At 43.4% G+C, this 27,192-nt stretch overlaps 2 protein-coding genes across 2 annotated transcripts in view; both read left to right on the top strand.

The window, feature by feature from the left end:
* Nucleotides 1–329: 329 nt before the first annotated feature.
* On the top strand, nt 330–14,970 carry LOC311134043 (citron rho-interacting kinase; the record flags this gene model as incomplete). Its single annotated transcript, XM_084167648.1, is given in 10 exon segments — nt 330–359; nt 435–485; nt 489–576; nt 713–930; nt 2,994–3,011; nt 3,015–3,143; nt 3,145–3,185; nt 3,459–3,552; nt 14,379–14,382; nt 14,777–14,970. Coding segments are annotated over 10 exon segments (867 nt in total).
* Nucleotides 14,971–17,777: 2,807 nt separating this feature from the next.
* The window catches only part of LOC311133099 (citron Rho-interacting kinase-like), a gene marked incomplete at its 5' end in the record, with an annotated part of 40,031 nt that continues 30,616 nt past the window's right edge, over nt 17,778–27,192 (top strand). The window contains 9 exons of the mRNA XM_084166531.1: nt 17,778–17,921; nt 18,197–18,316; nt 23,676–23,846; nt 24,281–24,334; nt 24,591–24,644; nt 25,068–25,208; nt 25,340–25,465; nt 25,990–26,085; nt 26,353–26,469. Coding sequence (XP_084022657.1) covers nt 17,778–17,921; nt 18,197–18,316; nt 23,676–23,846; nt 24,281–24,334; nt 24,591–24,644; nt 25,068–25,208; nt 25,340–25,465; nt 25,990–26,085; nt 26,353–26,469 — 1,023 coding nt within the window. The remainder of the gene's footprint in view (nt 17,922–18,196; nt 18,317–23,675; nt 23,847–24,280; nt 24,335–24,590; nt 24,645–25,067; nt 25,209–25,339; nt 25,466–25,989; nt 26,086–26,352; nt 26,470–27,192) is intronic.

The following is a 27,192-nucleotide window of genomic DNA, read 5'->3' as shown; positions in this document are numbered from 1 at the left end:
GTGTATTCATTACGCCGATTCTGCAACAGAAACCGTTTACTCCAAACAGAAAACATTTTGCAATGAAAATGAGAGTTTCTATTGGACAAATTCAAGTAGGTCCCTCCCAGTTTCGTTCTATTTGCTCTGTTTTCTTCTGTTTGGTTCTTAAAACAGTAAACGGCTTCGTTGCAAGACGTAGCCTAATGAATACACCCCTGCCGTCATAGATGGGCTAGTAAGAGATAATAATGAAAACAACATTAGAAATACTTACTCTTAATCATTTGGCTATAAACTAGCTAGCTACTTTGTTTACTACAGATCAAGGTTCAACAAGTTCTGAGTCGATGGTGGGTGCCAGGCTAGCTCTGGTCCAGGTGGGTCGTTAGTGCGCTTCATTTAGTTGATAAGAATGACCCATGTATGCCCCTGTTGCTTTATATTCACTCCAGGGAAAGATCCACATCCATGGCCAACAGGGAGGGGCTAGTGTGTCACGGGAGTAGCTGATGGATGCGCTGCTCCTTCTCTACCAGGAGTGCTCGTCCCCAGACCTGATGAACATAGAATATGTGGCCAACTTTGTCAACAAGTGTAAGTATTTGATTTGCAGCTACCCTTTTTTACTACAGTATGCTTGCAGTAAATTTTGAATTTTATTCCACTCCTATTTAAGTGTGTGTGTGTGTGTGTGTGTGTGTGGGTGTGTGTGTGTGTGTTTGACACTCAATCTCTGACGTGGTGTCAGAGTTACATGAGTTGCAGCCACGGTTGTGGGACTTTGAGAAGCGCAGGGTGGTGGGGCGCGGCTGCTTCGCTGAAGTACAGGTGGGCCGAGAGAGATCCACAGTAGATGTGTGTGCCTTGAAGGTCATGGAGAAGGCTGGCCTACGCTCCCAAGAAAATGTAAGATACATTGATTTTCATTCTGTCCCAAAGTTATTCATTGTGGGGCCAAATCCTAAATTCCACTGAAGTCATAATTTTTCACTTAGTCATGTATCGATGTCAAAGAGACTGCATGGAAATTCGACTTAAAGGTGCAATCTGCAGTTGCTACATACATTTTTGGACTTATAAATTAATTAATGTACCCATTGATTCTTGAAGAATATAACTTAGAAATTCCTCATCAGCTTAGTTCAACTGTCTTATCCCATCAGAACCCAAAATATACACTTGTTTTACTCCAATGTTTGTAAACAAAGTAAATGTAAACAAACACCATATAGTCTCAAAACATGGTTAAACTATCATTTTGATATCATGTCCTTGCATCCATAGCTGTCTATAATTTTGAGAGTGCTTACATTTCTCCAGCCCCATCCCTCAGCTTTTTACCGAAACAAGGGCAGGGAGGGCGCTTTGTTTTTGTTTCAACTGCTGATTGCTGCTTTAAATGGAAGCAAGGATTCACCTTTGACTGACTAGTCAATCTTTGAAAATTGTACCATGTTTGCAAAATATCTATATACATGTATATATACAGTACCAGTCAAAAGTTTGGACACACCTACTCATTCAAGGGTTTTTCTTTATTTTAACTATTTTCTACATTGTAGAATAATAGTGAAGACATCAAAATTATGAAATAACATATATGGAATCATGTAGTAACCAAAAAAAGTGTTAAACAAATCAAAATATATTTTATATTTGAGATTCTTCAAAGTAGCCACCCTTTGCCTTGATGACAGCTTTTCGCACTCTTAGCATTCTCTCAACCAGCTTCATGAGGTAGTTTAATGTAATGTTTCATTGCATTGAGCTTTGTCAGTCCAGAGAGCCCGGGTTTCTGTGCAATTTGCCTATCTAGGCTGTCCATTGTAATACATCATATGACCAATAGATGGCGCCATGCACCATCTGTTTCAGGCTGATTCCCCAAAGATACACAGTACAGTACTATAGATTTTCATAACATGTTATTGATGAATAGTGTTTGCAGGGTATGCATGCTGCCAGGCCTTCCTTTTGATAACAAAAACAAGTATATAGACAGAATGAATGCATGAATAGCATCTATAGACCGCAGTAAAGTTTGTTTTGTCCAAGCACTGTTCATTGTTTTGATCTTCGTTCCTTCGCAGCCTTTTTTGAGCCAGAGGGCTGAACATTGTGAAAAAGCAATCTTTATCGGGGTCAATTCTCCCTTTGGCACAGTAATAGAAATCGAAAGGCATTGCAGTCACATGTAGATTTCCATGTGTATCAACATAAATAGAAATGCCTTCCACATTAGGCCTACTCATACAGGGTTATGGACTGTCATTCAATTTCTAAAGCCCAAATGTGGCCCTTGAAATTGCCAGTTGACATGTTTTTCCCCACTTTACCTCATCACTACTATTGTGTGTTTTCCTCTCTGTACTCCGTCTGTAGCTGGAACGCTCTGTCCAATTGTTCCTGGGAATTTAGTGGTAGTAAAATATCCAATACAAATGCCAAATGAGAAATGCATTGCTGCTCGGAACTACAGCCTAATAGATATTCTGTCAGGGAGCTGAGCGGTTCAAATTATAAATAAATTATTTTCCATGTCTGCTTCAGCTCAGTCAGCCCCCGCCCCCAGCTCTACTCTGCCTACACTTCCATACTGAGCCCAGTGAAAATACAAAGAATCCATCTCTACCCAAGTGTCAGACTGCTCCAAAGTGTCTCTCAGTACCGTTGCTAGGTAACGTCTTTAGAATGCTGCTGTTCATTCAGACTCCCCGACCATTCATGCGTTGCTGTATGCTTCTCGTCACATAACTTTTATTAACATCCCGACTGGTAGCTGCTGCCTTCATTGCTTCCTGTTTATATTTAGAATTCATGGACCAACCACTGCACTGCTAGAATACAAGAGACATTGTTGCTTTACAGACACATTTTGGAGCTTTTGGTGGTTTAATATATGACCAATGACCATAGAAACTGTGTGGTCTGGGTGTGGTGGTAATGCTTGTCTTTTTGCTTGGTTTGAAATAAACACAAAATACACCAAGCCATTTGGCCACACAAGGCAGGTTCCAGTCTGTCTGATATGATTGTCACGGTACTATGCATATGTGTGTTTAATTTCCGTGTATTTGGGTGGAGACCTGATGGCCCTGATGAACAGACATGAGGAGCAGTTTGATGAGGCCATGGCCCAGTTTTACCTGGCCGAATTAGTGGGCAGCCATCCACGCTGTGCATCAGAAGGGCTTTGTCCACAGGTGAATTCCAAATTCCACACTTTTAATACGCTCAGATGTGCTGCACACCTGTGTACTGCTTATGTGAATCCCAGAATAACAGTGTGACTGGTAGGGTCAAGGTTCAAATAAGGTTACTACAAGTATAAGAGCAAAATCATACTCACTCTTTGTAAGATCTCTCACCTGGGTTGAGGTCAAATTGTTTGGTCTGGTTTCGACTCCTCCTTGTCCTTCCATTACCATTTGCTTTCTCCTGCATTCTCTCACATCCTCACTTCTTTCCTGTTGCAGAGATGTCAAACCAGATAATGTTCTCATTGATCGCACAGGACACATCAAGCTAGCAGACTTTGGTTCAGCTGCCAAGCTCACTGCTAATAAAAAGGTAAAAGATTTACTTTGAATGATCACACATCAGACAGTGACACAATTGTAAATACCAAAGGTAATGAATATACTAAAGAGGATTCCTTATTTTTCACTTTGAATGTGTGGAGAATAAAAAAAAAACACAAATGGAATGCAATGGAAAATCGTTAACTACTCCAGCCACAGGAGCCATAGACTGCTCTCTCTGCTTCCACATGGCAAGCAGTACCAACGCATCAGGTCTGACACCAACAGGCTCCTGAACAGCTTCTATCCCCAAGCCATAAGACTGCTAAATAGCTAACAGAATGGCTACAGGGACTGAGTTGATCCTTGTATTTTATTTTTTATTTTTGCACCGTCTCTATGCCCATTCACAGAACTCTACACACACACTGCACACTGACACTCCAACATGCACATAACACGCACACACACTCACATATAATCATCATTTATTCTGCTACTGTTTATCATATATCCTGATGCCTAGTCACCTTACCCCTATACAGTGGGTGAAAAAAGTATTTAGTCAGCCACCAATTGTGCAAGTTCTCCCACTTAAAAAGATGAGAGAGGCCTGTAATTTTCATCATAGGTACACGTCAACTATGACAGACAAATTGAGGGAAAAAAATCCAGAAAACCACATTGTAGGATTTTTTATGAATTTATTTGCAAATTATGGTGGAAAATAAGTATTTGGTCACCTACAAACAAGCAAGATTTCTGGCTCTCACAGACCTGTAACTTCTTCTTTAAGAGGCTCCTCTGTCCTCCACTCGTTACCTGTATTAATGGCACCTGTTTGAACTTGTTATCAGTATAAAAGACACCTGTCCACAACCTCAAACAGTCACACTCCAAACTCCACTATGGCCAAGACCAAAGAGCTGTCAAAGGACACCAGAAACAAAATTGTAGACCTGCACCAGGCTGGGAAGACTGCATCTGCAATAGGTAAGCAGCTTGGTTTGAAGAAATCAACTGTGGGAGCAATTATTAGGAAATGGAAGACATACAAGACCACTGATAATCTCCCTCGATCTGGGGCTCCACGCAAGATCTCACCCCGTGGGGTCAAAATGATCACAAGAACGGTGAGCAAAAATCCTAGAACCACACGGGGGGACCTAGTGAATGACCTGCAGAGAGCTGGGACCAAAGTAACAAAGCCTACCATCAGTAACACACTACGCCGCCAGGGACTCAAATCCTGCAGTGCCAGACGTGTCCCCCTGCTTAAACCAGTACATGTCCAGGCCCGTCTGAAGTTTGCTAGAGTGCATTTGGATGATCCAGAAGAGGATTGGGAGAATGTCATATGGTCAGATGAAACCAAAATATAACTTTTTGGTAAAAACTCAACTCGTCGTGTTTGGAGGACAAAGAATGCTGAGTTGCATCCAAAGAACACCATACCTACTGTGAAGCATGGGGGTGGAAACATCATGCTTTGGGGCTGTTTTTCTGCAAAGGGACCAGGACGACTGATCCGTGTAAAGGAAAGAATGAATGGGGCCATGTATCATGAGATTTTGAGTGAGAACCTCCTTCCATCAGCAAGGGCATTGAAGATGAAACGTGGCTGGGTCTTTCAGCATGACAATGATCCCAAACACACCGCCCGGGCAATGAAGGAGTGGCTTCGTAAGAAGCATTTCAAGGTCCTGGAGTGGCCTAGCCAGTCTCCAGATCTCAACCCCATAGAGAATCTTTGGAGGGAGTTGAAAGTCCGTGTTGCCCAGCGACAGCCCCAAAACATCACTGCTCTAGAGGAGATCTGCATGGAGGAATGGGCCAAAATACCAGCAACAGTGTGTGAAAACCTTGTGAAGATTTAAAGAAAACGTTTGACCTGTGTCATTGCCAACAAAGGGTATATAACAAAGTATTGAGAAACTTTTGTTATTGACCAAATACTTATTTTCCACCATAATTTGCAAATAAATTCATAAAAAATCCTACAATGTGATTTTCTGGATATTATTTTCTCATTTTGTCTGTCATAGTTGACGTGTACCTATGATGAAAATTACAGGCCTCTCTCATCTTTTTAAGTGGGAGAACTTGCACAATTGGTGGCTGACTAAATACTTTTTTCCCCCACTGTACATATCTACCTCTATCACTCCAGTATCCCTGCACATTGTAAATATGGTATTGGAACTAGGGCTGTTACGGTGACCATATTACTGCCACACTGGTCACAAGTCATGAAGGCAGTCAAATTCCACTTCGACTGTTTAATGCTCTAATGCTGCTGATGGTCTTTAGTAGCCTACCAAACGTGCTAACTTTCTGGTACTCAGCACTCTATTGTCCCTCTAATCACTCTGACATCAATGCAAATGTAATCGAAAATCTAATCAAACACTTCATGAGAGCCCATGAGCTCATGTTGCGTAACATTTCTATAGGCTGTGCAATTGCGTGAGAAAACCGAGTGATGGCCTCTATTAAATAGAGGATACCATCAGCTTTCTATAGGCTTACAATATTGACTTCTCAACTTTCCTAATATTAAGCACATTGCTTCTCTTTACAACAGGAGTATAGCCTACCTGGCTGGCATGAAAATTAACCACGGTAAAAGCTTCCTCCATTCGCTATTTAAGTGCATAGATGGCATGTATTTTTCCCCCTGCCCCTGTTTCGAGACAGGTGCATGATAATGGTACAGTTGAAGTCGGAAGTTTACATACACCTTAGCCAAATACATTTAAACTCAGTTTTTCACAATTCCTGACATTTAATCCTAGTAAAAATTCCCTGTTTTAGGTCAGTTAGTATCACAACTTTATTTTAAGAATGTGAAATGTCAGAATAATAGTAGAGAGAATGATTTCTTTCAGCTTTTATTTCTTTCATCACATTCCCAGTGGGTCAGAAGTTTATATACACTCAATTATTATTTGGTAGCGTAGCCTTTAAATTGTTTAACTTGGGTCAAACGTTTCGTGTAGCCTTCCACAAGCTTCCCACAATAAGTTGGGTGAATTTTGGCCCATTCCTCCTGACAGAGCTGGTGTAACTGAGTCAGGTTTGTAGACCTCCTTGCTCGCACACGCTTTTTCAGTTCTGCCCACACATTTTCTATAGGATTGAGGTCAGGGCTTTGTGATGGCCACTCCAATACCTTGACTTTGTTGTCCTTAAGCCATTTTGCCACAACTTTGGACATATGCTTGGGGTCATTGTCCATTTGGAAGACCCATTTGCGACCAAGCTTTAACTTCCTGACTGATGTCTTGAGATGTTGCTTTAATATATCCACATAATTTTCCTTCCTCATGATGCCATCTATTTTGTGAAGTGCACCAGTCCCTCCTGCAGCAAAGCACCCCCACAGCATGATGCTGCCACCCCCGTGCTTCACGGTTGGGAAGGTGTTCTTCGGCTTGCAAGCAACCCCCTTTTTCCTCCAAACATAACGATGGTCATAATGGCCAAACAGTTCTATTTTTGTTTCATCAGACCAGAGGACATTTCTCCAAAAAGTATGATCTTTGTCCCCATGTGCAGTTGCAAACCGTAGTCTGGCTTTTTTATGGCGGTTTTGGAGCAGTGGCTTCTTCCTTGCTGTGCGGCCTTTCAGGTTATGTCGATAGGACTTGTTTTACTGTGGATATAGATACTTTTGTACCTGTTTCCTCCAGCATCTTCACAAGGTCCTTTGCTGTTGTTCTGGGATTGATTTGCACTTTTCGTTCAAAGTAGGTTCATCTCCATCTTCCTGAGCGGTATGACGGCTGCGTGGTCCCATGGTGTTTATACTTGCGTACTATTGTATGTACAGATGAACGTGGTACCTTCAGGCGTTTGGAAAGTGCTCCAAAGGATGAACCAGGAGGTCTACAATTATCTTTCTGAGGTCTTGGCTGATTTCTTTTGATTTTCTCATGATGTCAAGCAAAGAGGCACTGTGTTTGAAGGTAGGCCTTGAAATACATCCACAGGTACACCTCCAATTGACTCAAATGACGTCAATTAGCCTATCAGAAGCTTCTAAAGCCATGACATCATTTTTTGGAATTTTCCAAGCTGTTTAAAGGCACAGTCAACTTAGTGTATGTAAACTTCTGACCCACTGGAATTGTGATACAGTGAATTATAAGTGAAATAATCTGTCTGTAAACAATTGTTGGAAAAATTACTTGTGTCATGCACTAAGTAGATGTCCTAACCGACTTGCCAAAACTATAGTTTGTTAACAAGAAATTTGTGGAGCATTAAAATGCACCTTTTATAATAAGAGCATTACAGTGGCTTGCGAAATTATTCACCCACCTTGGCATTTTTCCTATTTTTTTGGCTTACAACCTGGAATTAAAATAGATTTTTGGGGGGTTTGTATCATTTGATTTACACAACATGCCTACCACTTTTTTTTATTGTGAAACAAACAAGAAATAAGACCAAAAAAACAGAAAACTTGAGCGTGCATAACTATTCACCCCCCCCCCCAAAGTCAAAATTTGGTAGAGCCACCTTTTGCAGCAATTACAGCTGCAAGTCTCTTGGGGTATGTCTCTATAAGCTTGGCACATCTAGCTACTGGGATTTTTCCCCATTCTTCAAGGCAAAACTGCTCCAGCTCCTTCAAGTTGGATGGGTTTCCCCCTTCTGATAACCAGGTGGCTAATCGCATCTCTGCATGTCTGGCAGACATATCAGTGTGGATGACGGATCACCACCTCAAGCTGAACCTCGGCAAGACGGAGCTGCTCTTCCTCCCGGGGAAGGACTGCCCGTTCCATGATCTCGCCATCACGGTTGACAACTCTGTTGTGTCCTCCTCCCAGAGTGCAAAGAGCCTTGGCGTGACCCTGGACAACACCCTGTCGTTCTCCGCTAACATCAAGGCGGTGACCCGGTCCTGTAGGTTCATGCTCTACAACATTCGCAGAGTACGACCCTGCCTTACACAGGAAGCGGCACAGGTCCTAATCCAGGCACTTGTCATCTCCCGTCTGGATTACTGCAACTCGCTGTTGGCTGGGCTCCCTGCCTGTGCCATTAAACCCCTACAACTCATCCAGAACGCTGCAGCCCGTCTGGTGTTCAACCTTCCCAAGTTCTCTCACGTCCCCCCGCTCCTCCGCACACTCCACTGGCTTCCAGTTGAAGCTCGCATCTGCTACAAGACCATGGTGCTTGCCTACGGAGCTGTGAGGGGAACGGCACCTCTGTACCTTCAGGCTCTGATCAGTCCCTACACCCAAACGAGGGCATTGCGGTCATCCACCTCTGGCCTGCTGGCCCCCCTACCTCTGCGGAAGCACAGTTCCCGCTCAGCCCAGTCAAAACTGTTCGCTGCTCTGGCACCCCAATGGTGGAACAAGCTCCCTCACGACGCCAGGACAGCGGAGTCACTCACCACCTTCCCGAGACACTTGAAACCCCACCTCTTTAAGGAATACCTGGGATAGGATAAAGTAATCCTTCTACCCCCCCTTACCCCACCCCCCAAAAAAAGAACCAAAAAAAATAAAATAAAAAATTATCTTTGTAAAGTGGTTGTTCCACTGGCTATCATAAGTTGAATGCACCAATTTGTAAGTCGCTCTGGATAAGAGCGTCTGCTAAATGACGAAAATGTAAAATGTAAATGGGTTCCGCTGGTGTACAGCAATCTTTAAATCATACCACAGATTCTCAATTGGATTGAGGTCTGGGCTTTGACTAGGCCATTCCAAGACCCTTAAGTGTTTTCCCTTAAACCACTTGAGTGTTGCTTTAGCAGTATGCTAAGGGTCATTGTCCTGCTGGAAGCTGAACCTCCGTCCCAGTCTCAAATCTCTGGAAGACTGAAACAGGTTTCCCTCAAGAATTCCCTATATTTAGCGCCATCCATCATTCCTTCAATTCTGACCAGTTTCCCAGTCCCTACTGATGAAAAACATCCCCACAGCATGATGCTGCCACCACCATGCTTCACTGTGGGGATGGTGTTCTCGGGGTGATGAGAGGTGTTGGGTTTGCGCCAGACATAGCGTTTTCCTTGATGGCCAAAAAGCTCAATTTTAGTCTCATCTGACCAGAGTACTTTCTTCCATATGTTTGGGGAGTCTCCCACATGCCTTTTGGCGAACACCAAACGTGTTTGCTTATTTCTTTCTTTAAGCAATGGCTTTTTTCTGGCCACTCTTCCATAAAGCCCACCTCTGTGGAGTGTACTGCTTAAAGTGGTCCTATGGACAGATACTCCAATCTCCGCTGTGGAGCTTTGCAGCTCCTTCAGTGTTATCTTTGGTCTCTTTGTTGCCTCTCTGATTAATGCCCTCCTTGCCTGGTCTGTGAGTTTTGGTGGGCGGCCCTCTCTTGGCAGGTTTGTTGTGGTGCCATATTCTTTCCATTTTTTAAATAATGGTTTTAATGGTGCTCCGTGGGATGTTCAAAGTTTCTGATCTTTTTTTATAACCCAACCCTGATCTGTACTTCTCCACATGTACTTCTCCTTGGTCTTCATGGTGCCGCTTGCTTGGTGGTGCCCCTTGCTTAGTGGTGTTGCAGACTCTGGGGCCTTTCAGAACAGGTGTATATATACTGAGATCATGTGACAGATCATGTGACACTTAGATTGCACACAGGTGGACTTAATTTAACTAATTATGTGACTTCTGAAGGTAATTGGTTGCACCAGATCTTATTTAGGGGCTTCATAGCAAAGGGGGTGAATACATATGCACGCACCACTTTTCCGTTATGTATTGTTTCACATTTTTTTAAACAAGTTATTTTTTTCATTTCACTTCACCAATTTTGACTATTTTGTGTATGTCTATTACATGAAATCCAAATAAAAATCCATTTAAATTACAGGTTGTGTAATGCAACAAAATAGGAAAAACGCCAAGGGGGATAAATACTTTTGCAAGGCACTGTATATGCATAATCGCATTTGCGGTCACTTTTGATAATGGTGTTTTCCGCTAATGGAACATTTGGCTTATAGCCTACTGCAGTGTGTGCATTGCAGCATTTATAAAGTGAAGAAATAGCCTAATAGTCTATTAACATTTTAAGCTAAACGTTCTGATCTGTTGCATCAGCCTCATTGCATAAAAAAGGTTTTTTGAAGCTAGTGGTTGTATTAATTTGGGATCTATCGCATCTCACAACTGTACCAGACTATGTTTGGAATATTTATTTCTCGCACAGAATAGGTCAACATTTGTACTATGGGGGATAGTAGATTGACATAGGCTAGTGCTTTTGCTGTTTGTTAGGCCTACTCATCTTGTTGGCTGACGAAAAGTAAATGTGGACAGTTCTTCCAATATCTTCAATATGCACCTCAGAATTGGATAAGGATACGCGCAGTTGCGTCTCCGATGTGTCTGTCTTCACTTGTAGCCTGTGAGAAAGACCTGATCACATGACGGAGAGCCATGTGAGTGAGAGGTGCTTCGGAGCACACAGCATGCAGGGAGAAGGGAATTATAATTATTATATTCAGCCCAAGGGCACAACGGCCACTGGCCGCAAATGGCATGGATTTATTTAGGGGACATTAAGGCCACACAAATGGGATGCCGCTGGGAAATTCAAGGCATTATCAAGTGCTTGTCAAATTGTGAATGAGAGACTGATGAAGTGTGTACAGCCAGCGCAAAAAAAACAAAGCAGAGCTCATGCCTTTCTTGAGACTTTTTTCAAATCATCATTAGAGTCGCATCATGCAGCCTTAGAATGTATTAAAAATCTAAACATATAGCCCAACGATTGTATCACAACTAAAGTTTCATAAATAACTCTAAATGAAGCATATAGGAGAACCTGTTCCTTTGTTAACCGCTCAACACTGGAAAATATCCTTTCTATTTTATTCAGCTTTGTTCAATTGTATTCTTCATTACTTTCACCTTTGACTCATTTCTCTCTGCCTCCTTCTTTCCACTCCTCTCCTCTTTTGACCTCACCCTCTCACCGTCCCCCCCTACTCACAAGGCAGGCAATACGCTTGACCTCATCTTTACTAGATGCTGTTCTTCTACTAATCTCACAGCAACTCCCCTCCATGTCTCCGACCACTACTTTGTATCCTTTTCTCTCTCGCTCTCCTCCAACACTACTCACTCTGCCCCTACTCAGATGGTAATGCGCTGTCGCAACCTTCGCTCTCTCTCTCCCGCTACTCTCTCCTCTTCCATCCTATCATCTCTTCCCTCTGCTCAATCCTTCTCCCTCCAATCTCCTGATTCTGCCTCCTCAACCCTCCTCTCCTCCCTTTCTGCATCCTTTGACTCTCTATGTCCCCTATCCTCCCGGCCGGCTCGGTCCTCCCCTCCAGCTCCGTGGCTTGATGACTCATTGCGAGCTCACAGAACAGGGCTCCGGGCAGCCGAGCGGAAAACTAGACTCCCTGCGGACCTGGCATCTTTTCACTCCCTCCTCTCTACATTTTCTTCATCTGTTTCTGCTGCTAAGGCCACTTTCTACCACTCTAAATTCCAAACATCTGCCTCTAACCCTAGGAAGCTCTTTGCCACCTTCTCCTCCCTGCTGAATCCTCCTCCCCCTCCCCACCTCCTCCCTCTCTGTGGATGACTTCGTCAACCATTTTGAAAAGAAGGTTGACGACATCCGATCCTCGTTTGTTAAGTCAAATGACACTGCTGGTCCTGCTCACACTGCCCTACCCTATGCTTTGACTTCTTTCTCCCCTCTCTCTCCAGATAAAATCTTGCGACTTGTGACGGCCAGCCGCCCAACAACCTGCCCGCTTGACCCTATCCCCTCCTCTCTTCTCCAGACCATGTCCGGTGACCTTCTCCCTTACCTCACCTCGCTCATCAACTCATCCTTGAGTTGTAAATAATAATTGTAAAGTGGTTATCCCACTGGCTATAAGGTGAATGCACCAATTTGTAAGACGCAATGGATAAGAGCGTCTGCTAAATGACGTAAATGTAAATGTAATTACTATAAAATAATATAAAATAATGCCACGGAATTCTAAGCAAATCTTGTCTGCAAAATGAACTAGTGTAGCCCACAGCCATATGGCATAGCCAGATCAGGACCTAACATAAGGACAACTCAGAGTATTGTTCAGTTGCGTCAATTCAAATCTGGTATAGGAACAAAAAGAGGTCAATACATGTCTTCTAAAATAGACTAGTATTTTAATTAATGCAAACACTTGAATGGTAAAAAGATGTTCGTATATACGGGCCCACTGAAAAATCACGCAGGGAAGTCAGACAACTGAGCCATTGTTATAAGTTCTTCTTTAAATACTCTGACAGAGATAGTTCCCGCTCCCTGCTGGGCCTGTCAGAGTAGAGGCTGGGTGTGGTTTAAACTTACCCAACCTATCGATGGCGCACAGGCTGGTCCCAGCCCCTTGGCGCTTCACTGATGCCAGGCATTAGTTGTTATCTTTACAACTTGTCTCGAGTCAGCAACCTCAGACATAGTTTGTCCTTCTTTGTAGCAGAACACATGTCCTTGAGCGGTTTAACAAAGAGGCTGTGTGAGTCACAAGCCTGTCTCAGCCTACCCCCTAACGGTTCCTCACATTAGTAACAGCTTGTTATGTTAAACAATCTATATCAGTACAGCACAAACCTATTATGTTTAATCATTAATGTATTCTTTCTAAGCTAGGCATCACATCTAGTTGTAAGAAAATAGATCCCCACAGTATGCTATTCTGTTCTTCTGAAATAGACGACATTTTCTTCATATCATGTTTCTTTAGACCTGTCTAAAATAGATAATGGATTTATTGGGAAAGTGTAGGCTATATTACATGGATTTATTATACTTTTTTTTATGTAGATGTTGCAAAGGTCTGAATCAGTGGCTTGTAGGCTATGTGTGGAAGTCAGGAGATGCTAAATGTGTTTCTGTTAATTAATGGTCAATTACCATGAGACCGGCAGTATTTGCTTGACAATCACCAGCCGACGAAATTTTATGACCGCCACAGCCCTAATTGGAACTGACCCTGTATATATCTGCTTACTTTCTCATGTTCTTCTTATTTTTAGTGTGTTTTTGTTCTACCTTATGTTATTTGTAGTGCTACAGAAGCTCTTATACAGAGTGACTTACAGTAGTGATTGCATACCTTTTCATACTTTATTTTTTCCCCATACTGGTCCCCTTGTGGGAATCGAACCCACATCCCTGGCGTTGCAAGCGCCATGCGGCACCAACTGAGCCACACGGGACTATAGATAGACAGGATGGTGAGAACAGATCACTGTGTGTGGGATCCTCAGGCGTGCTGGCAAAAGGCTGTATATATACTCTTATGTATAGCCTATTCATTACACTAGGATGAGGGAACATATTCATGAGAGAAAAGCTTGTGTGGTAGAGCTCAGAATCACTGAGAGGCACTGAGATTTTTGAGAGATGTGATAAGAAGATGGCAAGAGCCTTTAATTGACCAGATATGGCACATTTCCTCATTGATGGTCACTATTTACAATTGTTGTCAGCGTAAATAGACGAACCTGTGAAATTATAATTACTGTGAGCAATTCTATTTTTATAAGAGGATCTACTGGAATGTCTTTCCTTCCCATAACCATGATGTGTTGACCCTGATGGAAAGAAAATTGTAGCTAAATTCAGTTGTGAGTGTCGCCTGTCCCGGCACTTGATCATAGAGCTATTAGGATCCTTTGTTCCATTGACATGTTCTGTTAATTGTCTGTCATATCAGATGTGACCTGGGTGGCTGTTCACCCGCCCAGATTAATGAGCTATTTGTCAAATATGCTATTATCAAAGAAACGTTAGTGAATTCAAATACTGCGTAGGGATAAAATGCTGTTAAAGATTATCATAAAATTGTGTAATTGCTGTGTGTCTGAAATGCAGAATTGTGTGTGGGTGTGTGTGATTGGTTTGTGTTTGTGTGTTGTGCTAATTTATGGGGCTGTGTTTGTTGACGGTTGAGTGAGTACAGAGCAGAGCAGATAGCGCGCTAGGCTATAGGGCTGTGCTTTGGCGGCTGTGGCTCCAGCTGATTAGCCGGAGCTGCTGCAGTGAAAGAGAGAGAGGGAGACACTACAGTGTAAGTATTAATGGGAGAGAGGGAGGGAGGCAGAGGAAATCGTGTGTGTGTGTGTGCACGTGTGCACGCGAGTTGCTGCGCTACATCCCCTCTCTTGCCTCACTCTTCTATCACTTCCCCCGTTTAAAAAAAAATCTGTTGCCTCTTTCACGGCTTATCTCTCTCCCTCATTCGTTCTTTTCTCCCTCCCCTTCTCCCGCAGCCCTCCCTCCCTTCGTGCCGACGCTCCGCGCCGAAGATGATAACTCCAATTTCGAGGAGCCTCTGGAGAAGCCTCGGTCCCGGCGAGCGGATGCTCAGCGAGACCCCCTGCGGCCGGGCTTCCAGGGCCAGGACCTGCCCTGTCTAGGCTGGTTCTTCAGCAGGGCGTTGACAGCGCTGGCCAAGTCTGAGTAAGTACTGTACCTTGAGCTGCGTCAGTCAGCCGAACCCCTCTCCTCTCCCCTTGATAAGTGTCAGTCACAGGTGGTGGCAGGTTTGCCTAGTGGGTTGATATTGAGCATCTCCACGGCAACACTCTCCAGGTGTCCTCCAACCACGTCTTTCTATATGCTGCCTGGGTCTATAGTCTGCAGTGGCAGTGCTTGGCTGGTGGCTTTATAATGGGTTTAGTGGCGATGTGCTGTCAGACAATGAGGGGATTCCCCCCCTCTCTCCTGTCTCCTTGGAGACAAACCCCTATTTCATGCTTTCTAACTGACTGTTTTTACCATTGAAACACAGCTGTCTGATTGAGAAATGAATGTTGGGATTGAGAATGAGACGAGTGCCAGTGGTTTGTTGGCATCTGTCTACCTCTTCAACTGCTGTGGAGATCAGACCGATCAGAGCTGTGTGGTAGGATAATGTAGCTTGCTGCTATTATTGAACTATCAGAGCTGGTTGGTATTCCGGTGAGTGTTTCGATGTCGTGCACTGCTGTGAGGTAGAGGAGACAACCCTCCTCCCCGCAGTTGTGTGCATGTTAAGGGGCTCTGTCTTTGTTATTGCCGCGCGGTGTATAGCTGCTTTGCCAGTTTAAAAGCAGGGTGGTTTGGTTGGTAATTGACTCAACTAGTTAGTGGCTTGCTAAATGCTAATTCCCTAATAATCCCCCAGCTGCATTTCTAGCACTGACTGTTCCTTGTGGCAGGTTAATTGCAGAAGCTGCTAGTGAAGATACAGAGGAGCAGGAGGAAGAAAAGGCATAAAAAAAAGATCAAGCAAAAAGCCAGATTCGGCTAGTCAGAGAAAGGAGGGATGCAGATTGGTGAAGAGAATGTATTTCTATGGAAACCAGGATGTTATTTGTCCCCACCCCCACTGTTCTCTCTCTCTTTCTCTCTCCACCTCTCTCTTCCCTGTTTTTACATTCACATCTTTTTCTTCTTCTCTCCCACAGTGCTGTAGATCTCTTAACAAACAGTGATCTGTTCTTGGTTTTCTTTTTTGTACTGCTTTTAATGATAACAAACAAGCAGCTCAATCAAGACAGAAGTTGCTTGTGTTACATATGCAGCATTTATTAAAATGTTCATTAAGCCCAATGAGGGGAAAATGTAGCTCAGTTGGTAGAGCATGGCGCTTGCAACGCCAGGGTTGTGGGTTTGATTCCCACGGGGGGCCAGTATGAAAAATGTATGCACTTACTAACTGTAAGTCGCTCTGGATAAGAGCGTCTGCTAAATGACTAAAATGTAAATGTTTCAATCTGTGTTGGTGGTCCTGATCACTCACTCAATCTGTGTTTACACAGCAGATTTCTATAGTTTAGCGTTTTACAATTTTCTCATGGTCACAATTTGACGGACCATATGTCGTTGTGTAAACAAGATTCTCTGTGATAGATATTGGTGAAAGTGGAATCTATATTGTATGCATATGCAAATATTCATTCATGTCATTCACGTTTTCCATCCGAGCGGGCCAGAAAACTAAATGGATCAATATCCCAGTGCATTTCATCCCTGTGAGATTTACGCTTACACATAGCACTTAATTTCTATGATATACTGTATCTGTAGTGGTGAAGGAATGACACAGAGCAAGATTAGCCTTCATTTAGCCTTCAAAAAACATAACTTGAAGAGTTAGGCCTAGACGTCATTTGTTTACTCCTATGACAACAAAAACATAGGCTTCATTGTTTTGGGGGTTATGATAAAATAAGAGACTTTCTTCACTTGTATTTTAAGTCGATAGTTCCGTCCTCCAACATCAAGCGGTCGATTTATTGTACCTTCCCTTTCATATCTTAATCATCTCAATTAGTCATTTAATTACCACAAATGAACTTTCTAAGCATTAGAAGCATTAGAGGATTGACTTCAAATTCAATGTCTGCCGAGTCTATCTTGACTTTTCAGTTTGACTCAACATAGTCTAGAATAGATGGACGTTGTACCAAATTATATTGAGGAGAAATAGGCCTAGTTGTTTTGAAGCGAAGCTAAATGAAATGGTATTATAAATGCATTATTGTTGAGCTTGAATGGCAGTCATGAAATACGCTAGGCTAGTCGATGGCCTAGAATCTGTATAGAATAAGCTATTGAGTGCCAGTAGATATTTGTCAAACTCAAGGAGCATAAGCCTTTGCGTTCAATTAAAAATGTTATTTTTTTTGTTGCAAAGAATGGTGTATTAAATGTGTTCTCCCCTATGTCTTGCCTAGGGCAGTGGCTTCATGCCTCAACTCTCCTGCCAAAACCAACTCCATGGAGAAAAAGCTTCATATTAAAAGCAAATAACTAGTTGAAACTCAAGACAAATGTCACAAGGTAATGTGCAGCTTTAGTTTTTTAGCTTTTTCCCTGGAAATGGGCCACATGTTAATGAGTATTTTATCTTTATTTTAATAACTAATTGAAATCAGAGAGAAATTAGGAGGTTGTAGTGGAGTTAGAATGTAGATGCTGCGCAGCATAGCATACATGGCAGACTCTCTAGCTGGGTATTGATTTCAGTGCAACTATAACCAATATAATCATATCTAGAATCAGCTTTTAACCCAATCAGTAACAGTTAATTAATTATGTATTGATTACCAGATGGGGCAGGAGATATCTCGTGACATTTACAGTGATATAGGGCAAACTTTAACGTCAAGCTCCTTTTTTAGTGATAATATCGCTTTTCCTTTGACAAAATGTATATAACTCTGAGAAACCTTTGAGTGACAGTACAATATTCAGATTTGGTGTCTCTTGTGGCTTACTCTCTAGATGGAGCAGGAGATCTCTAGGTTTCAGCTCAAGATGACTGACCTGGAGTCAGTTCTGCACCAAAAGGATGTGGAGCTTAAGGCCTCTGAGACCCAGAGGACCATCCTGGAGCAGGACCTGGCCACCTACATCACAGAGTGCAGCGTGAGTACCTTATTAGAGTGCATGATCCCAAAATATGTCAGTGTGTTGGTTTCTTATCTACACCTATACGTACAGTAACTATATCAGAGTTCAGTTCAGTGTGAGTACCTTATAGCATGTATACTATTACATCCATGTTGCAGTAAAATAAATGTTGAGGTGATATATTTTTATGCATTCTGATTTAATTACAAAGTAACACGTGTGCATGTGTTTTGTGTGTGTTTTTTGTGCATGCATGTATGTGTGTGTTATTTGTGCATGTGTTTCCACAGAGCTTAAAGCACAGCCTGGAGGCAGCCCGTGTGGAGGTGTCTCAGGAGGATGACAAGGCTCTGCAGCTGTTGCATGACATCAGAGAGCAGAGCAACAAGATGCAGGAGATCAAGGAACAGGTACACTCCCTTACCGGTGAACAGCATGCTTACTTAATTCACACCAAGGGTCGTATGTATCAAGCATCTCAGAGTCTGAGTTCTGATCTAGGATCAGGCCCCCCTGTCCATCCATCTTAGCCTATCCTGATGATGTAAAAGGCCAAACTGATCCTAAATCAGCACCTACTCTGAGACACTGATACATACGGCACCAAACCTACTAACTAACCCTCTGCCTTGCTGAGTTGTAACACAAACACTAACTAAGACTGTGTCCCAAACTCAAGACATCTCCCCTTGTTAGATGTTCTTCTAAGGGAAACACCAGTTTGTAGACTTTCCCAAAATCTAGAACAAATAAAATGCACTCTAGTAAGAACCAATGATGTATATCTATGATCAGGACTCCTGAAATCACTGAATGGTCAGTGATAACCTTATAGGGATCATCAGGCTTAGCAAGCCTCTCTTTGTCTGTGATTCATCATCATATACTGTCCAGCAGCAGAAAGGCTCATTCTACTGCTGTTAGTACAACAAGCCTTTCAACCCCACCGTCTCAATGAGAGGCTCATTCTACTGCTGTTAGTACAAGCCGTTTAACCCCACCATCTCAAGTATGAAAATAAATAAAATAAATGTATGCACTCACTAACTGTAAGTCGCTCTGGATAAGAGCGTCTGCTAAATGACTAAAATGTAAATGTAAAATGTCTCAATGAGCGGCTCATTCTACTGCTGTTAGTAAAACAAACCAGCCCTAGTCGGATATTATCAATTAGAAATGGGTTTGTGACTCATAAAGGAAAAAATGACTTTTTATTGACGATATGATGATTGTAAGGAAGATGTTTGCCATCCTGAAGGGTGGATGTCATTATAGCAGGGGTCTCCAGCAGGTCGATCACGAGCTGCGAGCAGCTCACAGCCCACCTATGATAAGCTCACCAAACAATTCTGAAAGTGTATGTATTTTTCACGTGTTCCATCGCAAAATGTAATAAACAAATCTCACAAGTATAAGACACCTCAAGCTCCCGGCTACTATCCAATCAAATCCACATTGACATTATCCCACCCCTAGTCAGAAACAATTGGCTTAAAAAGTTAAAGGTAACACAATATCTCCCAATTAATTTCCAGCATCATTGCCCCTGTATGTCTGTGGTGCCGCATATTTGTCTATCATTCACTTCGTGTAGCCAGTTAGAGATAAAGATTTTTCAGCCCTCTAAAATGGTTTTCCATTTGTGATTTAAGCATGGACATGGACTCAGAACATCCAATTTCATTGTTTCTCTATGAATAATTGTAATTTTGAGAGTGAAAAACGGAAAAATCCCAAACCAGGAAAAATAAAACAGAGAAAACAGAATTCCGAAAAATACAAAGAGAGCCTATTTGAAAGCTAGGGGGAAATGTATGAGTAGCTCGCGATGTTTAATTATTAAAAATTAGCTCTCCCGCTATAAAAGTTTGGAGACCCCTGCATTTATCCAAAATGACTTAGTCATGCATGCATACATATTGATGTATAGGAGGCCCCAGCGGGAATCTAACACACGACCATTGGCATTGCTAGCACCATGCTCTACTGACTGAGCCACACAGGACAACTTATATTATTATATATGATATACAGTGCATTCGGAAAGTATTCAGACCCCTTTTTCCACATTTTGTTACCTTACAGCCTTGGATTAAAATATATTAAATTAATTATTTTCCTCATCAATCTACACACAATACCCCATAATGACAAAGCAAAAACTGGTTTTTAGAAATATTTGCAAATGTATTAAAAGTAAACTGAAATATCACATTTAAATAAGTATTCAGACCATTTACTCAGCACTTTGTTAAAGCACCTTTGACAGCAATTACAGCCTCAAGTCTTCTTGGGTTTGACGCTACAAGTTTGGCACACCTGTATTTGGGGAGTTTCTTCCATTCTTCTCTGCAGATCCTCTCAAGCCCTGTCAGGTTGGATGGGGAACGTCGCTGCACAGTTATTTTCAGGTCTCTCCAGAGATGTTCGATCGGGTTCAAGTCTGGGCCCTGGCTGGGCCACTCAAGGACATTCAGAGACTTGTCCCGAAGCCACTACTGCGTTGTCTTGGCTGTGTGCCTAGGGTTGTTGTCCTGTTGGAAAGTGAGGTCCTGAGCGCTCTGGAGCAGGTTTTCATCAAGGATCTCTCTGTACTTTAATCAGTTCATCTTTCCCTTGATCCTGACTAGTCTCCCAGTACCTGCTGCTGATAAACATCCCCACAGCATGATGCTGCCACCACCATGCTTCACCGTAGGGATGGTGCCAGTTTTCCTCCAGATGTGACACTTGGCATTCAGGCCAAAGAGTTTAATCTTGGTTTCATCAGACCAGAGAATCTTGTTTCTCATGGTCTGAGAGTCCTTTACGTGCCTTTTGGCAAACTCCAAGCGGGCTGTCATGTGCCTTTTACTGAGGAGTGGCTTCCATCTAGCCACTCTACCATAAAGGCCTGATTGGTGGAGTGCTGCAGAGATGGTTGTCCTTCTGGAAGGTTCTCCCATCTCCACAGAGGACCTCTGGAGCTCTGTCAGAGTGACCATCGCGTTCTTGGTCACCTCCCTGACCAAGGCCCTTCTCCCCCTGATTGCTCAGTTTTGCCGGGCAGCCAGCTCTAGGAAGAGTCTTGGTAGTTCCAAACTTCTTCCATTGAAGAATGATGGAGGCCACTGTGTTCTTGGGGACCTTCAATGCTGCAGAAATGTTTTTGGTTCTCTTCATCCTCAGATCTGTGCCTTGACACAATCCTGTCTCGGAGCTCTACGGACAATTATTTTGACCTCGTGGCTTGGTTTTTGCTCTGACATACACTGTCAACTATGGGACCTTTATATAGACAGGCGTGTGCCTTTCCAAATCATGTCCGATCAATTGAATTTACCACAGGTGGACTCCAATCAAGTTGTAGAAACATCACACGGATGATCTATGGAAACAGGATGCACCGGAGCTAAATTTCAAGTCTCATAGCAAAGCGTCTGAATACTTATGTAAATAAGGTATTTCTGTTTTTAATTTAGTATCAATTTGCAAAAAAATCTAAAAATCTGTTTTCGCTTTGTCATTATGGGGTATTGTGTGTAATTTGATTAGATTTTTTTTTATTGAATCCATTTTAGAATAAGGCTGTAACGTAACAAAATGTGGAAAAAGTCAAGGGGTCTGAATACTTTCCGAATGCACATATTCAGTGTCTCGGTCTTGTCTAGTGTCAGATACATTTCTACTCGGTCTCCGACAGTGAGGACTTGTAATTTCTTGCCGAGACCAGCGGAGTAAAGAACATAATTATCAGCTTCTATTCAGTCAGCGCAGAAAAGCGCTTCGCCAGGCCAAATATACACACTCCTTTCTTGAAAAATGTATATATTTTCACCTATTGAAACCTGGGATTCCTACTTTACTGGTAACATTACTGTCCTTTACTTTCATTGAAAAATATCCTATAACTTTGTCCGAATTTACTTGACTTGCTGATAGGGAAGAGTGGGGGAAATTGTTGGAACGTTGCATGCTCACTATTAGTCTGGGGAGACAGGGGGAAATTGTAACATAAGTCTTTATATGTATTATAGACATGTTTGCGCAGTGGCGAACCTATTGGCCATAGGCCTTCAGTGTGTGACAGGTTTGTGATGCTGAAAGGACAGCAACGGTAATACCAGCAATCATGTAGGAGAGTGCACGTTTTGTAAAACACAAAGGGCTAGTGGTGTAGTGGAGGATATACGCAGGTATACGCCCTATACCCACTATTTGTTTTTCAGAGGGCATTGCCTATTCGCACTTCTTAATACGTTCTGTTGTGTATCAAAGTAGTGTAGTGGAGGTATACAACTTATTAATGATGAAGGACAATAGAGAAATCATGCACAAAGTAGCCTACACATTCGCAAAGCACGTAAAATATATTCACATGCGCGCAGCACACATAGTCTAGTTTCAGCAGAATATCATCTGCAGGCAGCAAGAGCGTGCAGCTCTCAACTGGTTGTCACATGGAGCAGCTCACAGAAGAATGACATCGTTATCCAGTAGGTAGGAAAGACGTTTCAACTTATGATACACTACATGACCAAAAGTATGTGGACACCTGCTCCTCGAACATCTCATTTCAAAATCATGGGCATTAATATGGAGTTGGTCCCCCTTTTGCTGCTATAACAGCCTCCACTCTTCTGGGAAGGCTTTCCACTAGATGTTGTAACATTGCTGTGGGGACTTGCTTCCATTCAGCCACAAGCATTAGTGAGGTCGGGCACTGATGTTGGGCGATTAGGCCTGGCTCGCTGTCGGTGTTCCAATTCATCCCAAAGGTGTTGGATGAGGTTAAGGTCAGGACTCTGTGCAGGCCAGTCAAGTTCTTCCACACCGATCTCGACAAACCATTTATGTATGGACCTCGCTTTGTGCACAGAGGCATTGTCATGCTGAAACAGGAAAGAGCCTTCCTCAAACTGTTGCCACAAAGTTGTAAGCACAGAATCGTCTAGAATGTCATTGTATGCTGTAGTGTTAAGATGTCCCTTCACTGGTACTAAGGGGCCTAGCCCGAACCATGAAAAACAGCCCCAGACCATTATTCCTCCTCCACCAAACATTACAGCTGGCGCTATGCATTGGGGCAGGTAGCGTTCTCCTGGCATCCGCCAAACCCAGATTCGTCTGTCGGACTGCCAGATGTTGAAGCGTGATTCATCACTCCAGAGAACGCGTTTCCACTGCTCCAGAGTCCAATGGCAGCGAGCTTTACACCACTCCATCCGACGCTTGGCATTGCGCATGGTGATCTTAGGCTTGTTTGCGGCTGCTCAGCCATGGAAACCCATTTCATAAAGCTCCCGACGAACAGTTATTGTGCTGATGTTGCTTCCAGAGGTAGTTTGGAACTCGGAATTGAGGACAGACGATTTTTACTTGCTTCAGCACTCGGCGGTCCCGTTCTGTGAGCTTGTGTGGCCTACCACTTCGCGGCTGAGCCGTTGTTGCTCCTAGACGTTTCCACTTCACAATAACAGCACTTACAGTTGACCGGGGCAGCTTTAGCACGAACTGACTTGTTGGAAAGGTGGCATCCTATGACGGTGCCACATTGAAAGTCACTGAGCTCTTCAGTAAGGCGATTCTACTGCCAATGTTTGTCTATGGAGATTGCATGGCTGTGTGCTCAATTTTATACACCTGTCAGCAACGGGTGTGGCTGAAATAGCCGAATCCACTAATTTGAAGGTGTGTCCACATACTTTTGTATATATAGTGTATCTACCAGTAAGGTGGTCTCGAACACAACACTGTATATTATGTCTCTTCCTTTGCCTTCTGCTCCAGGAGTACCATGCCCAGCTGGAGGAGATGCAGGTCACTATCAGGCAGCTGGAAGAGGACCTGTCGGCCGCCCGGCGCCGTAGTGACCTGTACGAGTCAGAGCTTCGAGACTCCCGGAACACCAGCGAGGAACTCAAGAGGAAGGCTGTGGACTACCAGCAGAGAATCCAGAAGGTGTTTGTGTGTGTTTGTGTGTTTGTGTGTGTGTGTGTTTGTGTGTGTGTGTGTGTGTGTGTGTGTGTGTGTGTGTGTGTGTGTGTGTGTGTGTGTGTGTGTGTGTGTGTGTGCGTGCGTGCGTGCGTGCGTGCGTGCGTGCGTGCGTGCGTGCGTGCGTGCGTGCGTGCGTGCGTGCGTGAGAGAAACTGAGTAGGCCAGAAGAGTGGAGGTTTTCCCTGTGTTGCCACTAAAAGTAATCTACAGTTGTTGTGAACTGTGAATGCTAACATGTCTGTGGTCCTCTGTAGCTCAATTGGTAGAGCACGGCGCTTGTAACGCCAGGGTAGTGGGTTCGATCCCCGGGACCACCCATACGTAAAAATGTATGCGCACATGACTGTAAGTCGCTTTGGATAAAAGCGTCTGCTAAATGGCATATTTCTGTTCTCAAGGCGAAGGAGCAAGGGAAAGCAGAGGTAGAGGAGCTTCTTTCCAAACTGGAGAAGGTATGTCGTAATGAACTGTATTGCTGAGGAGATAATAGACAATGTGCTCACCCATACTCTTCAAAAATGGTTGGGTTCTGAATCCTAATTTTACCATAGAGAATTAAATGGATAATATCAAAAATGTATGTATAGCCTTGCACTGATGCGTTTTGGCCTCCGCCTTCTTCAGCGTGCAGAGATTAGGTCCCATTATTGATAGATCAATTTCACACATTGACATTACAGTCAGTTAATCTTTCATACTGTTTTTCAGACCAATGCTGAACAGCAAGTGAAAATCCAGGAACTCCAAGACAAACTTTCCAAGGTACATTTTCTATTGTTTTCTTCTGACGACACACACACTCACACGCACACACACACACTATGGGGAATTGCTTTAACTAATAATTTGACATTTGTTAGACATTTTGGCAATTAAGCCCTTAATTGCCAAAAAGGTCGACCTATCCCTTTAATGGACCCAAATGAATAGTTAGTCATCAGCTGTTATCACTGTGGTCCAATAGGTACATAGCTCTGAATAGTTTTAATGTAATGAGTCATAGACATTCACAGTTCACACAAGTCGTGAGAAACAACTATTCTTGGCTAAATGCCAGTGCCATTTATGTGTATTGTGTCATGCCCTTTGCTCCCTCGGTGTTGGAAAACTTGGCATTAAAAAGTAATGAAACCTAAGGGGCTTTGTTGTCTCCATACGGTGTCTCATTTGACCCTTGACCCCCAGGCAGTGAAAGCCAGCACAGAAGCCACAGAGCTGTTGCAGAACATCCGGCATGCTAAAGAACGTCTGGAGCGGGAGCTGGAGCGCCTGCGAGGCAAGGCCGACCCCAGCGACACCCTCCGACGACGTCTAAGAGAGACCGAGGTACAGACTATACAGTCATATTTGTGTTTGTTTGTTTTATTGTTTGTATTGTAATATAATGTATTTCAGTGTTGTTGACTGTCCTGTGGGAATTATTATGAACTTGAACTTGAACGTTGTGTGTCCTGCAGGAGGGTAAGAAGACCCTGGAGAACCAGGTGAAGCGTCTGGAGATGGTGGAGCGGAGGGAGAACAAGCTGAAGGACGATATCCAGACCAAATCCCAGCAGATCCAGCAGATGGCTGATAAGATCCTGGTGAGAGATGAGGGATAAGGCTCCTCTTAATACAGTGACCCCCCACCACTCCTCTATCCCTCTCTGCCTTACCCCCTTATCCCAGAACACAGGGTAGAGTGGGCACATACACGCACAGTCGTATAGAATGCACAGTCGCATGCGCACACACACACACACACACACACACTCACACAGGAAATACCCTGCATGCTGCCCCATTGCATGCACACGCACACATTTTTATCACTTGGGATGTCCCGCCTGCTGTCACAAGCCACAACAGATCCACCGCTCACACAGGGGACGTCTTTCCTTACACATTCACGCTGGCTGGGCTGCACGCCAGCATGAAAGGCCACCACTACCACTGTGTCATGGACAAACAGCTCTTCCAAGCAAGTTTCTCTGTAATGGACTTAGTGACAGTGTGGATAGTGCTTTCATTATCCATATTGTGTTTCCTTTTCTGTTCATTTAGTAGTTTCTTCTTGTTACGTTGTGTACTTGTGGATATTAATGGCTGTGTGTGTTTGCTGGTACAGGAGCTGGAGGAGAACCTGAGGGAGACCCAGTCCACAGCCCAGCGGATGGAGTCTCACCTGGTGCAGAAGGAGAGGCTCTACGAGGACAAAATGAAGGTGGAGTGGACTTTCAGTCATCCTTGCGACCTGCATGATGAACAGGCTGTTTTTATATATTGAAAAGTGTGGCCAAAGTCAGCTACCTGGTCACCTGGCTTTGTTGATCCCCTTGAACCAGGGGTCATGTTCAATACGGCAGACCGTAGCAAAATAATTTTTGCAACTGAAATACTGAAATTTGTGTTCTTATTGGACAAGGTCCGGTAGTACCTCCACATTTCACTCAGTTTCAACCAGTTTTTCTCCCTACTGAACACTACCCAGATCCTTGAGGCCCAGATGAAGGTGGACCTGGCAGAGAAGGAGAGCTTGGAGTCCAAACGGGCCCAGCACCAGGAAGAGGCCCGGGAGAAGTGCAAGCTCCTCAGTGAACAGAAAGCAGTAAGGACCATTTTCACAGAGATGTACATTGTGTTCTACTTCTGTTTCTCTGCCAACCTCATCAATTCTGCTCCAGCCTTATTTCTCCTGTTCAATTCAGTGATCAAACAGTGCTAAGAAACCAACATGAAACAAGGCGCAGCTGAAAAAGTTTTAACTAGCGTACTCGCTTTGCACTTTTTAACTGACTGCACTTCGATTCTAGTTATTTAAAAATGTTCCTCACAAAGCTGTGTTGATTGTCCATACAGTACGTGCAGGGCTGTAAAGTGCAACAGTGCTTGCATTTTGGAGATAAAAATTCTGTGCAAAGTGAACATTAATGTGAATTAAATCGCTTGTGTGTAAGTCGGTCAGTCGCGAGACTGTAGCTAAAAGTGGAGATGAGAACATTGAATGAAGCACATCATAAGCTGCATGTTATAGAACAGGAGCAAGCCAATTAAGCGAGCAAGCTGAATAAAAGGGACCACGTAGGCAGGAGCCTCAGAGACTTCTGCTACAGCTTGTGTTTGTTTGAGGACAGATTCTCTGACATGTTTATGGGCTAAGTTCTGTTTGTTTTCTTTGGCGCTACGCTCAATTTGTCAATGGGAATCTTGTGGAGGTTAAAGGCTGAGATAATTCAGAGTATTCCGTTACACCGGGTTGCTCTGCAAAGTCCTGGATTAAGTCTGTAATCTGGTTAATGTGATAGACTTGAGTAATTCCTGCTAATAGGCT

This window comes from Coregonus lavaretus, assembly GCF_964263955.1.
Source record: "Coregonus lavaretus genome assembly, chromosome: 8".
Lineage (NCBI taxonomy): Eukaryota > Metazoa > Chordata > Actinopteri > Salmoniformes > Salmonidae > Coregonus > Coregonus lavaretus.
Note: the sequence above shows the minus strand (reverse complement) of the source record. Positions and strands in the feature narration are given on the sequence as shown.